The following is a 14,148-nucleotide window of genomic DNA, read 5'->3' on the forward strand; positions in this document are numbered from 1 at the left end:
CATCTCACCAGTTAAGTGAATAAGCAGAACTGCTGTTACTGGGCAAGCACAAATCCTAATGACGTTCATGAGCACCCTTTACATGCTAGCAAAGTGTCAGTAGATGTGGTGTTTCATCACATGGGATTATCGGACCATATATTTTCACAAATGAACAGGGAAGCACAATAACTGTCAATGCCAATCATTACGTGGAGATGTTACTACCTTTCGTTACACCTGCATTGAACAACTTTCTAAACATTCAAGAAGTCTGGTTTCAACAGGACAGAGTGACATCAGACACTGCATGGCAAGCAATGGCATATGTGTAAGAATTGTTTGGCAACCATGTTATCTCACAATTTGGTAACATTCCCTGATCCCCTAGATCACCAGATTTATCCGTTTGTGATTTTTTCTTGTGGGGTTACCTCAAGAGCAGAGTCTACACAACTCGACCAAGAACCCTGGATGAGTTAAAACAGAGAATTCTGGATGCAATTCACATTATCCCAGCTGAGATGTAGCAGTGGTCAATGAGGAATCTCAACAGCAGATTTGTACAGGAGGACGCCATCTAAATTTTTTTTTTTTAAAAAAAAAGATAAATTCCATCAATATTTCGTAAATGGCAAAGTTGTAAAGTTTGTAGCGTTGCTCTTGGGGGACAAAAAGAAAAAGAATTTTTTTTGAAAAATGTTGAAAAAGTGAATATTTTGGTGGGCCACTTGGCAACAGAATCAGGGATTGATTACGCTATTATAATAACATACGTTGAGCATTAAATACCTGAATTACAGCAGCACACACACACACACACACACACACACACACACACACACACACATATATATATATATATATATATATATATATATATATATATATATATATATATATATATATATATAAAGAAAGATGATGAAACTTACCAAACAAAAGCGCTGGCAGATCGATAGACACACAGACAAACACAAACATACACACAAAATTCTAGCTTTCGCAACCAATGGTTGCCTCGTCAGGAAAGAGGGAAGGAGAAGGAAAGACAAAAGGATATGGGTTTTAAGGGAGAGGGTAAGGAGTCATTCCAATCCCGGGAGCGGAAAGACTTACCTTAGGGGGAAAAAAGGACAAGTATACACTCGCACACACACACATATCCATCCACACATACACATATATACATATATATACACACACACACATATATATATATATATATATATATATATATATATATATATATATATATATATATAATAGAGGGAAACATTCCACATGGGAAAAATATATCTAAAAACAAAGATGATGAGACTTACCAAACAAAAGCGCTGGCAGGTCGATAGACACACAAACATGCACACAAAATTATAGCCTTCGCAACCAACGGTTGCTTCGTCAGGAAAGAGGGAAGGAGAGGGAAAGACGAAAGGATGTGGGTTTTAAGGGAGAGGGTAAGGAGTCATTCCAATCCCGGGAGCGGAAAGACTTACCTTAGGGGGAAAAAAGGACGGGTATACACTCGCACACACACACATATCCATCCGCACATACACAGACACAAGCAGAATTTGTAAAGGCAAAGAGTTTGGGCAGAGATGTCAGTCGAGTCGGAAGTAAAGAGGCAAAGATGTTGTTGAAAGACAGGTGAGGTATGAGCGGCGGCTACTTGAAATTAGCGGAGGTTGAGGCCTGGCGGGTAACGAGAAGAGAGGATATACTGAAGGGCAAGTTCCCATCTCCGGAGTTCTGACAGGTTGGTGTTTGTGGGAAGTATCCAGATAACCCGGACGGTGTAACACTGTGCCAAGATGTGCTGGCCGTGCACCAAGGCATGTTTAGCCACAGGGTGATCCTCATTACCAACAAACACTGCCTGCCTGTGTCCATTCATGCGAATGGACAGTTTGTTGCTGGTCATTCCTACATAGAAAGCTTCACAGTGTAGGCAGATTAGTTGGTAAATCACATGTGTGCTTTCACACATGGCTCTGCCTTTGATCGTGTACACCTTCCGGGTTACAGGACTGGAGTAGGTGGTAGTGGGAGGGTGCATGGGACAGGTTTTACACAGGGGGCGGTTACAAGGGTAGGAGCCAGAGGGTAGGGAAGGTGGTTTGGGGATTTCATAGGGATGAACTAAGAGGTTCCGAAGGTTAGGTGGACGGCGGAAAGACACTCTTGGTGGAGTGGGGAGGATTTCATGAAGGATGGATCTCATTTCAGGGCAGGATTTGAGGAAGTCGTATCCCTGCTGGAGAGCCACATTCAGAGTCTGATCCAGTCCGGAAAGTATCCTGTCACAAGTGGGGCACTTTTGTGGTACTTCTGTGGGAGGTTCTCATCCCCTCAAACCCGGAACCTCCCACAGAAGTACCACAAAAGTGCCCCACTTGTGACAGGATACTTTCTGGGACTGGATCAGACTCTGAATGTGGCTCTCCAGCAGGGATATGACTTCCTCAAATCCTGCCCTGAAATGAGATCCATCCTTCATGAAATCCTCCCCACTCCACCAAGAGTGTCTTTCCGCCGTCCACCTTACCTTCGGAACCTCTTAGTTCATCCCTACGAAATCCCCAAACCACCTTCCCTACCCTCTGGCTCCTACCCTTGTAACCGCCCCCAGTGTAAAACCTGTCCCATGCACCCTCCCACCACCACTTACTCCAGTCCTGTAACCCGGAAGGTGTACGCAATCAAAGGCAGAGTCACGTGTGAAAGCACCCACGTGATCTACCAACTGACCTGCCTACACTGTGACGCATTCTATGTGGGAATGACCAGCAACAAACTGTCCATTCGCATGAATGGACACAGGCAGACAGTGTTTGTTGGTAATGAGGATCACCCTGTGACTAAACATGCCTTGCTGCACGGCCAGCACATCTTGGCACAGTGTTACACCATCCGGGTTATCTGGATACTTCCCACAAACACCAACCTGTCAGAACTCCGGAGATGGGAACTTGCCTTTCAGTATATCCTCTCTTCTCGTTACCCGCCAGGCCTCAACCTCCGCTAATTTCAAGTTGCCGCCACTCATACCTCACCTGTCTTTCAACAACATCTTTGCCTCTTTACTTCCGACTCGACTGACATCTCTGCCCAAACTCTTTGCCTTTACAAATGTCTGCTTGTGTCTGTGTATGTGCGGATGGATATGTGTGTGCGTGCGAGTGTATACCCGTCCTTTTTTCCCCCTAAGGTAAGTCTTTCCGCTCCCGGGATTGGAATGACTTCTTACCCTCTCCCTTAAAACCCACATCCTTTCGTCTTTCCCTCTCCTTCCCTCTTTCCTGACGAAGCAACCGTTGGTTGCGAAAGCTAGAATTTTGTGTGTATGTTTGTGTTTGTTTGTGTGTCTATCGACCTGCCAGCGCTTTTGTTTGGTAAGTCTCATCATCAAAGTTGGTTCAGAAATAATAGGAAAACGATAATGTTCCTTCTGCCTCATGCTGCGTTCAGCCCATCAGCGTGATCGTAATTTCTGGTGATGAAATAACACAAAATAATTATCATTCAGGTAAATAACAAGATGGAATCGTCAAGGTTAATTTACTAAAATAAGCACACTTATCTTTAACACACGTTTTTTTTTAATGCTACGTACCTTTTCATATTAAATTACAATAGATGACCATTGTGGTTAAATACTTTATACATAACAGTCAAAATGTCCTCTTGATGCTGTCTGTTCGTAATCAGTTACAAGAAACTACATGCTTTCTGATTGAAAAAAAATAACAGTTAGCATATTCACTCAATATTTTCACATAAAATATAAAATACAGTTGCGGAACGCAGCAAGTCCACGTCCGCCTTTCATAGAATACCAACAGTAAAAGGTGAGGTGCCAAAAGCTTCATTTGTCTTGAAACAACAGAATTCTTTTTTATACCATTAATCGATACATGTACATAGAGATTTAGAGGCACCACGCAAGAACGGCAAAGATAAAGAATAATAGATTTTGTCGCTGCTATGCGATGGTTCATTTTTTTTACTTTACAATTGTTCGATAACTTTAGGCCATCAGGCGTTTACTGTTGAGTGTATATTAATATTTGTGAGGCGAAAATTACTAATATTACAAGTTTCAATTACTATGAATATAATTTCTTTCCTTCATCACTTCTAGTTTTATTGAATTGTGGAAATGTTCCCATTTATCTGACACCCTGTTTAATTGTCCACAACTTGGTGAAAAAAAGAAATAAAACTAACAAATGATATGGTTCACATACATTGTTGTCACCACAGACAGTTTTTCACATACTATGTGAACCAGGAGTCTGTGATATCACAATATATTTTAAGCGTCTGAAAACAGCTACAAGTCACACTTTGTACACGCGTCAAAAAAAGTTTTGCATCACCCCGGTTCCCAGAACTTCTGAAGATATACGTTGACTGTGGGTATTGTATCACAGACAGAGTCCCTATGGCTCATGTTGTCTGTAGTTCAACCATGCCTAGACGGTCAATAACGCAGTTTGATCGTGTCCACATTGTTACTTTGTGCCAGGAAGGGCTCTCAACAAGGGAAGTGTCCAGGCGTCTCAGAGTGAACCAAAGTGATGTTGTTCGGACATGGAGGAGATACAGAGAGACAGGAACTGCCAGTGTCACGCCTCGCTCAGGCCGCCCAAGGGCTACTACTGCAATGGATGACCCCTACCTACAGATTATGGCTCGGAGGAACCCTGACAGCAACGCCACCATGTTAAATAATGCTTTTCATACAGTCACAGGATGTTGTGTTAAGACTCAAACTGTGCACAATAGGCTGCATGATGCGCAACTTCACTTCAGACGTCCATGGCAAGGTCCATCTTTGCAACCACAACACCATGCAGTGCAGTACAGATGGGCCCAACAACATGCCGAATAGACTGCTCAGGATTGGTATCACGTTCTCTTCACCGATGTGTTTGGAGGCAACCTGTTCAGGCTGAATGCGTTAGACACACTGTCCAGTGAGTGCGGCAAGGTGGAGGTTCCCTGCTGTTTTGGGGTGGCATTATATGGGTTTGACGTGCGGTGCCGGTGGTCATGGAAGGCACCGTAATGGCTGTACGATACATGAATGCCGTCTTCCGACTGATAGTGCAATCGTATTGGCAGCATATTGACGATCATTCGTCTTCATGAACGACAGTTCGTGCCCCCATCGTGCACTTCTTGTGAGCGACTTCCTTCAGGATAACAACATCACTCGACTAGAGTGGCCAGCATGTTCTTCAGACATGAATCCTATCAAACATGCCTGGGATTGATTGAAAAGGGCCGTTTATGGTCGACATGATCCACCAACCCCTCTGAGGGATCTACGCCAAATCGCCATTGAGGAGTGGGACAATATGGACAAACAGTGCTATGATGAACTTTTGGATAGTATGCCACAATGAATACAGGTATGCATCAATGCAAGAGGACGTGCTACTGGGTAGTAGAGGTACCGGTGTGTACAGCAATCTGGACCACCACCTCTGAAGGTCTTGCTGTATGGTGGTGCAACATCCAATGTGTGGTTTTAATGAGCAATAAAAAGGGTGGAAATGATGTTTTGTTGATCTCTATTCCATTTTTCTGTACAGGTTCTGGAACCCTCAGAACCATAGTGATGCAAAACGTTTTTTTAATGTATGTATTTTTTATTTACCAGATTCGTTCTTCAAATGAACAAGAGAAACATTGGAATATGAAGTTTGAAGTTGTCAGACAGTAGTAAAGACTGAATTTAAAGTTGGCTTACTGTTCTAAAGATTAAACTGACTGTACTTTAAAACTTATTTTTAAAGTAGAGTGGCAAATTATGACATTGACTGCACCAAAGAAGAATTTGTTTGTTTGTTGTTTTCATTTGAAAGCCTACAGCAATTTCTTACTTTGTGTCACGTGTTCTGGTATTATGTTGTTTCATAAGCCATTCATGTAATTTTATACGCAGAACTGTTTGAAACTTTTCATTATAGTCACTTGAGATTCCGCTCCAGGCAGTAAGGATCCACCACCCCAGCATTGATATTGAGGGTTTCTTTAAGGTACGGTCTTCTTTAAGAAGGCACTCATCGCAAAGCTGTTGGAGGTGAGCTTTAAAAGCTTTATTGACAACATCCATTAGTTGGAATTTCTGTGATCATACCAACAGGAATTATTATTGAACCTGTGGCGTTCTTTGTAATGTTTTGGATGAAAGAACTTAGCTTCAACATTCTCTTTCTATTAGGAAAATAGTCTAGTATTCTGTTCCAAGCAACCTTCAGCCACTTTTCTTGACATAGGAAGATAGTTCTGCAGGCAGTTTTCTCTTTGGGTACTTTTTTCCCACATACAGCCACATATGGGGCAGTTTCCTGTCATCAAAAGTATGATCATAAGGGGTATCCAGTGTAATATTTAAGTGGAGGATTTTTTGTAGGGACGATGCAGCATGTTATTTTGGATGGAGAGTCATTGTCAAACATAGAAGTAAGTTTGGATGTGCTTCACGGAAGTCTGTTAGAAGATTTGCTGTTCATGTTGTATATTAATGACCTTGCGGATAATATTAATAGTAACTTCAGAATTTTTGCAGCTGATGCAATTATCTATAATGAAATACTGTTAGAAAGAAGCTGCACAAATATTCAGGCAGATGTTGACAAGATTCCAAAATGGTGCGAAGATTGGCAAGTTGCTTTAAATAATCAGAAATGTAAAATTATGCACTTCACAAAATGAAAAAATGAAAAAAAAAATAGTATGCTACAACTATAATAGCAGAGTGTCACATTTACAATCACATAACTCCTAAATCCATTTTTTTAATTTTATTTATTTATTTATTTTTGCCAAATCATTGTTATTTTTTCCTAATTTTGGTGCTATTTTCATCATCATTTCAAAGTAAATTACACGGAAAATGAACTGTCAGTTTAAGTCCCTATGTTATGAATATTAATAAACTACCATTCTCAGATTTATAACTACAACAAAATCATGCAGTTTCTTAATAAGACCGCCAGTTTTGCATTATTTTGCTAAAACCATAATTTTGCTTGATTTTTTACATTACTGTTTCCACCAAATTTTCCTGTTTGTAGCTATCTCACAACACGACAATACTTACCTCAGCAACAGAAGTTTAATCTGTGAATTTAAGATGACCCTGTATTTTTCAGGTGATGAATTTGGGGAAAATGTTTTCTAGAGGGAGTAAATACTGTAACCTAGCATTGTTCTGTTCACATAGTAGCAGCCTATACTATCACTGTTATTGTTTCACAACTTCCCATGATTTTCATGTTTTGTTAATTTGCAGTTGTTATGTGATGCTTTTTATAATTTTCTAAAATTTTTTCCTGTCTATTTCTGACACACAGTTCTGTTATCTATTGAAAAAACAGCTAAAATTCGATGTACAGTACGATGATCTATATTTGTTGTGTGTGCAATGGTCGTGCTCCATACACGCTACACTGTTGGGCATTAAAATTGCAACACATGAAAGAGGGCAAATAATGAAATTCTCTGAATAGAGTGTATATAACACAGTGGGAAGAATACATGATTAAATTTGTAAGGTGATGTTGTGGGAGGGAACTATCCATGAACTGAAGCAGAAGATTGGAGATAAAATCACTGCTTTTCCCCAAGATATGCTACACCCAGCATTCAGGAGTTCCCATAACAGGCTGTTAGAATGTGAATATCGAAAGGGACCACATCTCACCTCTTTCTGATGTCATCTTTAAGACAGAAAGATACAGTTTGTAATGAAAACTTAAATAGCATACTGTATACATGCATTTTTGTCAGTAAAAATGTTTTTCCTGTGTTTGTTCATGCAAATTACATTACTTAAAAATTTCCCATTTTCCTGCGCTGTCCTGTATATGTCTGTCCCCTCAGGCACAAGTGGCTCATAGCCACCGAGATTGTGCATGGTATTGACTGTGGTACTCATGAACTCAGAGTTTCCGCATTTGCATGACAGCAGTAATATTGCAGAATGATGAACTATGTTCTCTGTAGGACATGATCCTGCTGCTTTAGAATTCTGGCATGTACTGGTAGATGTTTCCCTTACTTGAAATACAACATGATCCCCTCACAACAAACAACATTCAGATGTGATTTCTGAATGAGAAACCCAGTTCATAATCTTTCTTTGCATACAGAATGTGGATAGCTTATAGTCTAATTTGATGTGTGCAGTTGCACTGAAATGCTAATTATTTCCATATCATAGCATGTGGTACACATTGTGGCGAATCCTTCCAGTGCCTCTATCTGTAGCAGCAGGTGACGGGCTACACAGATTGGAAACCAGCCCCCCAACACACTCGCTGGTCACTTGCACTGGTGGGAGAATTTAGACAGCCACCCTTTCCGCATGTAAGGCATGCCAAATGGTCGCTTGAGCGGTCTCTTGTTTCACTCCGATGAGGCACCAACCCCGGCTGTGCTCTCGGCAGCTCGTCCGTGCAACACCACGTGACTAGTGTCGTTGTCTGCCACATTTTGCCAGGGTATGTGCGAACCGTAGAATTCTTATCCCACATTCGGTGTCAGTGTTCTGTCGCACTTCGTTTGGCAAGAGGAATGTTACCGCATTTTTCTGCACCACCTTCCTGAGGTGCATATCCTCGAGGTGCTTCTATTGACTGTGGGTGTACAAAGCCTGGTTCGTCCTCCTGGTATCAGCAATTGGAAAACTGTGTGCAGTGTAGTGCAAATAGTGCAGTGAAGTACAGTGCATGCTGGGAGTAACAGACAGGTTATTGTTATTCTGTCCCCAGCTGTTTTGGTGCCCTTTTGGTGTTAAGCATGTCTTTTTTGAAGTGGGTCTTCCCGGGCCACCAGATGATGCCAAACAAAGGCTGTAAGCCATTCATAGTCTGCCTGGTGCAAAGTCTTCACCCTGAGCAAGGGCCCTCCTTGATTAAGAGGTATTAGCTCATGGAATTTTACTGTACTTATTAGCTTTTAGGTATAATATGTTAGAACTAGCCTGCACGGCTTTTCCAGCATGCCCCATCATTTATTGTCATTTGTCTTAACTGGCACACCGCTTAGTCATGTATGCCCCATAGGAGTACAGAAGGTAACACAGATCTTTCCATCATCATGGCAATTTGATGTTTGTCAGATTCATGCAGTTGCAATTTTAATGGCCAGCATATTATTGCAACTTATGGTTGCTGTTTAGGGGATGATGATAAGAACAAGCAAGGAGAATGGGGGAAGGGCAAATACTTTAATCATCCATAATCATCCAGGGCACATAACATTAGTTATGTATCAGGTAATGTGTATATCCTATAATAGTTGTATGATTTTGAGGCCACTGTAAAATGGAAAATTAACAATCACGTGAATTGAAATTAGTAAGTCACCTAGAATACCTTTCTGCAAGTTCGAAAAGGAGGTACAGCCCTCACTGACATGCTTGCAGACTAAGTTACTTTACTCCCAGTGATATGTATTTCGAGTTACCAGAATGATTATCAAAGATAATGATAAGCACCATTGCTGTTATTTTATTTCCTGAATTTAGGTCTTATTGACTGTATATTAGCCTAAATTAGTCCATTGATTGAAGTTATGGTTATTGAGGGAGGTGATGTAGTGATTGAGGCACTGGATTTGCATTTTGGGAGGACAGCTGTTCAAATCCCCATTCGGCTACTTTCCGTGGTCTCCCTAAACTGCATAAGTTAGATACTGGTATAGTACTTTTGAAAGGAAACACCTGACCTTCTTCCCCAGTCAGGCTAGTGCTCCGTCTAAGGACTTTGTCATCAGTGAGATGCCAAACCTTAATCTTAATTTTTTAATTTGCGGTATTATTTATTGATATCACATGTAACTGTGAATGTAAGCGAAAAATTTTAACATTTGATTGAAATCTTGTTTCTGGTCGAAGGTAAATGCTTCATTACGAAAGATGTTGTTATTGTATACAATTTCCGGGTGAAGAATTAACTTAAGCTTTGTACAATATTTTGAGGAAAAAACAGAATATTTGTTGTAGGCTGAAAGATTAAATAAAATAACTTTCAAAGCTTCTGATTCCATTTGGCATAGACACAGTAGTAGATTTTCTGTTTATTGATATTGTACTACACAAGAACTTCAGAATACATTTCTAAATGAATTGTATACTATTTGCAAATAAATAATTCTAAGAATGGTGAAGTATTAAAATCTGTGCTTTTTTCCTTGTTACTGAAACTAATGACGGTTGTTTCACTTGTAGGTGATTGCTGTAGCTCGAACTGCAGATTTAGTCATGATGATGCTTGATGCAACCAAGCAGGATGTTCAAAGGGTCCTGCTGGAAAAGGAACTGGAAAGTGTTGGCATCCGATTGAACAAGAAGAAACCAAATATATATTTCAAGGTTAGTCTTCAGAAATTGTTATAAATGCAATTTTTGAAAGAGTTCTACTACACATAAATGAAAAATTGTATTTCTGAAAAATTCTAGTCATTGCTTAAAAAAGAATCTTAGAATTAATTACTGATTTATAAATACATAGGTGCGTGGCTCAATCTTCAGTCACACCAGTGATTTTATCAAATGCTGCTTCTTTCACTTTTAGCAATTATTTACATCTGAAAAACTTTAAATTTTGCTGTGGTTTTGATTTAAACTGTAGGCCCCCATATAAATGGCTGTAAAAGTCAGCTCAGAGGTCACGTGTAATAAAGCAGTAGGTGTTCGAAGTAATGTGATTAACAGCAGTTTTAACTTTTATTATTAAGAGAAGTTATAGATTGTGGAAAAAGTAATCATTGATAAATGTGCCATTATAGAACATTAAGTTCAGTTTTGAATCCAGTGAAGATATCAGGAATGTTTCAAAACTAATGATAATTGTGTAATTTGCATTAACTCAATTTACATGACATTTTTGCATTTTTGTGTTGGTAATGTCTGAAAAGTATCTGTACAATGTTAGCCACATTCAGTATTTAGTCTGTTGTCAGCTGTCAAAAAGATTATATGTATTTTGGTAGTACTGACGATCATTTATTTTGGATGGAAATGGATCAAAGAATTTGTATTAAATTTTGCCGTGAGTATGGAATAAAGTGCAGCAAAGATTTAGGAATGTAAAATAATGCTTTTTGTGAGTGTGCTGTGAAAAAACAAGGACTTAAGAGTGGTGTGACTGTAAGGATTGATATCATATGCCATTGGGCAAATGCATGTCTACTTGAAATATTTGCTTGTTACCATCTTACAGTTGAGCTGTGCACAATTTACTTTATGTCCACAAAGCCAAACTTGCTGCACATAGATGTTACTCATTGCCCTGGAGTGTAAATTGTGTAATATTTACAAATTTAATTGAAGTACAAGCTAAATAAGTAGAATATTAATATAATTAATAAAATATTGTATCCTTCTGGATAATTGATTGTTAGCAACACCTATGGGTTTAGATTTGACAAAAACCAATTATTTATTCATCCAGTTAAAACACACAGATAGTTGAATTGGTGATCCTAGTAATCCACATACAATCTGTGGTGTAACATGTGAATTTTACAGAACAACACTTAAGCCAACGTAATATGTTCACGGAAACTGGAAATATTGTCCAAGTGATGGTTATAGTATCACTTCATAACGGGTAATGCAGACTATGACCTAAATGTAAATACTGCCTGAATTCTCGTTTTTGCCTGCAAGGGTGCAGCATTGTAAATAACATTGTTGGCTTGTTATTGTTCCATGAATTTTAACAAAATTGTGTATTCCAAGACTTAACTAATGATTTCTTTTTCTAATAGTAAACTTGACTACGGAAGGACATATTTTAAAAGGTGGTTTACTCCTATTGTTAAAAAAAGAAATGACAGCTGCCATTGCTGCTTGATATCAGAAAATATTAATTTTTGTCAATATATGCTCTTATAAGAAGCTGAATATATACTGTAATATACCTGGGCCGGTGAAACATGTCACTTGACAGCTCGTGTGTGGCTGGCTACACTGCGATTGCGAGGTTGCAATAGCTGCCACCGCACATACCCACAACTCTGAAGTACGATTTGTAAATGTAAGCTACAATCAACATTTATACGTAAGTGCAACAAAGTACATTTTTCTAACAATGGAGAGGACGACGACAGAGGCTCAGTGTGTGATAGTATATGAAACCGAGAAATAAAAACACCCGAAGTTAATGACAATATCTATGAAAAGTTGTTCCAAATTGTTACAGTAATAGCTGCATGTAAAACGTTATATAATAATGTAAGTCTAAGCATACCAAATAACACACTCTCCACATTCATAGAAAGAAATAAAGCAAAACATGCATAGCCTACCGGATTGCAGAGAGAAAAAGAATTAATTCTGTATACATTTACACTTACCAATTTATGATGTCAATGGCGCAATTCCATCCAGTTCTCCTTCACTGTCATCAGAATTGGCACCAAAACCATTGTCTTCGTCATCGTCATTAAGAGAAACCATTAATTGTTCGTTTTCATTTATAATGCCATCTATAGTCTGTGCTTCTCTTATCAGTTTAGCAACATGGTCTACTTTTTTCCTCCATGAGGTAGCGTCTACAGTAGCAAGACCTTCATGTAGCAGTCTTTCCACTTCTGTTATAGAAAAAGTCTTGTTGTTACTTTTAATGTATGCCTTGACTTCACTCCAAACCAATTCAATTGGATTAAAATGGCAGTGATAAGGCGGTAGCCTAATTACCAAGTTCACTTGCAATTTCACCTACAACATATTTAGGTGTCACAGGCTTATTTTGTTTCATGAGCGAGTATAACAGCAGCTTTGTCATGCTCATGTCCGCAGCAATGTCACTCACCTGCAACCACTGCACCATAGTTTCTTTACGGCCACTAGTGGTCGGAGTTTTATCTAAAATCACGGAATGACATGGTGCATTGTCCATCACAAAAACTATCGGAACACTAAACTGGAGCAACAAATTTTGAAACCACTGTAGAAACCTTGGGTGGTCCATATCCTCATGATAGTCACCAGTTTTTTTTTATCGAAAAACTAGAAGTCCTTCAGGCACAAAGCCGTTTGAAGATCCTGCACATGGGCCACAATTAATCGGGACCCTCTTCCTGTTGGCTGACGACCCCTGTTATTCGGAGTATCATCTGTCCAGCATTTCTCAAGTGATTCTCCACCATTGACCCAGGTTTTGTCCAACCATATGACTGAATGTATGTCCTTTCCTACAGTTTTGTGAAAGAAACTGGTACGAGCTGCAACGACATGAGCTCTTTCTAGTTACAGTTTTCGTCCATCTAACTTTTGAAAACGGAAGCCCATACTTTTTAATATCATCTATCATCTTAAGTGAGGCCCCCCCTCCCTCCCTCCCCGAGAACCCCTTGCGGGTTCAGGGGTTAGAATAGACCCACGGTATTCCTGCCTGTCGTAAGAGGTGACTAAAAGGAGTCTCAACTGTTTCGGCATTTAGTGTGATGGTCCCCTAAAGGGTTTGACCACTACCTTTCCAAATTTTCCATTAATGCGTACCATTTGGGGAAGGACGCCTTATGTGGTGCACCTTAAATCCATCTTGCCCTAAGATCTGGCACACCCGATATTGTCATGGAGTTGGACTTACATCGAGCTTCCGGCCACATCAGCTGCAGTGTGTTCCGGATAGCATACATTCCCTCCATTGTGCACTTCCATCTTCGCCCTCGTGATATACATGGATATTCGACACCCGACATCCCGCACGGTAGCCAGTCTGTTGTGGTGGGGTCATCATGTACCCTCTTGGTGGTACCCCCCTGACTACACAGGGATCGCACTGCTGATGCCTGAGCTGCTACCTCCCCACGTATACCAAGGAGTCGATGCCTATCTCCCTGGGGCATCAGGACTCCCAGCAAAGGCCATCCTGCCAGGTGGCCTTTGCTGTGGCTGGGTGGCACCCGTGGGGAGAGCCCCTGGTCGGAGTGGGTGGCATCGGGGCAGATAACCCGCAATGAAGCATGGTACATCATCTCTCACTGGTGGGCCCCCACCAGCAGTCTCTAAGCGATCGAGGTCTACCCTCAATGGCGAGAAATATGATCGGAGATCATTTCCCTCCCTGGCCACTCCATGGGAGGAACGTATGGCTAAAGAAAGCAGTGGAGATTATTCACCCCAGTACCTCGTCT

At 40.3% G+C, this 14,148-nt stretch overlaps 1 protein-coding gene across 1 annotated transcript in view; it reads left to right on the forward strand.

Moving 5' to 3' along the window:
- The window catches only part of LOC124776467 (developmentally-regulated GTP-binding protein 2), a 133,998-nt gene that overhangs the window by 35,710 nt on the left and 84,140 nt on the right, over nucleotides 1–14,148 (forward strand). Inside the window, exon 4 of the mRNA XM_047251480.1 lies at nucleotides 10,232–10,375. Coding sequence (XP_047107436.1) covers nucleotides 10,232–10,375 — 144 coding nt within the window. The remainder of the gene's footprint in view (nucleotides 1–10,231; nucleotides 10,376–14,148) is intronic.

The sequence above is a fragment of the Schistocerca piceifrons genome, chromosome 2 (assembly GCF_021461385.2).
Source record: "Schistocerca piceifrons isolate TAMUIC-IGC-003096 chromosome 2, iqSchPice1.1, whole genome shotgun sequence".
In the NCBI taxonomy this organism is placed as follows: Eukaryota; Metazoa; Arthropoda; class Insecta; order Orthoptera; family Acrididae; genus Schistocerca; species Schistocerca piceifrons.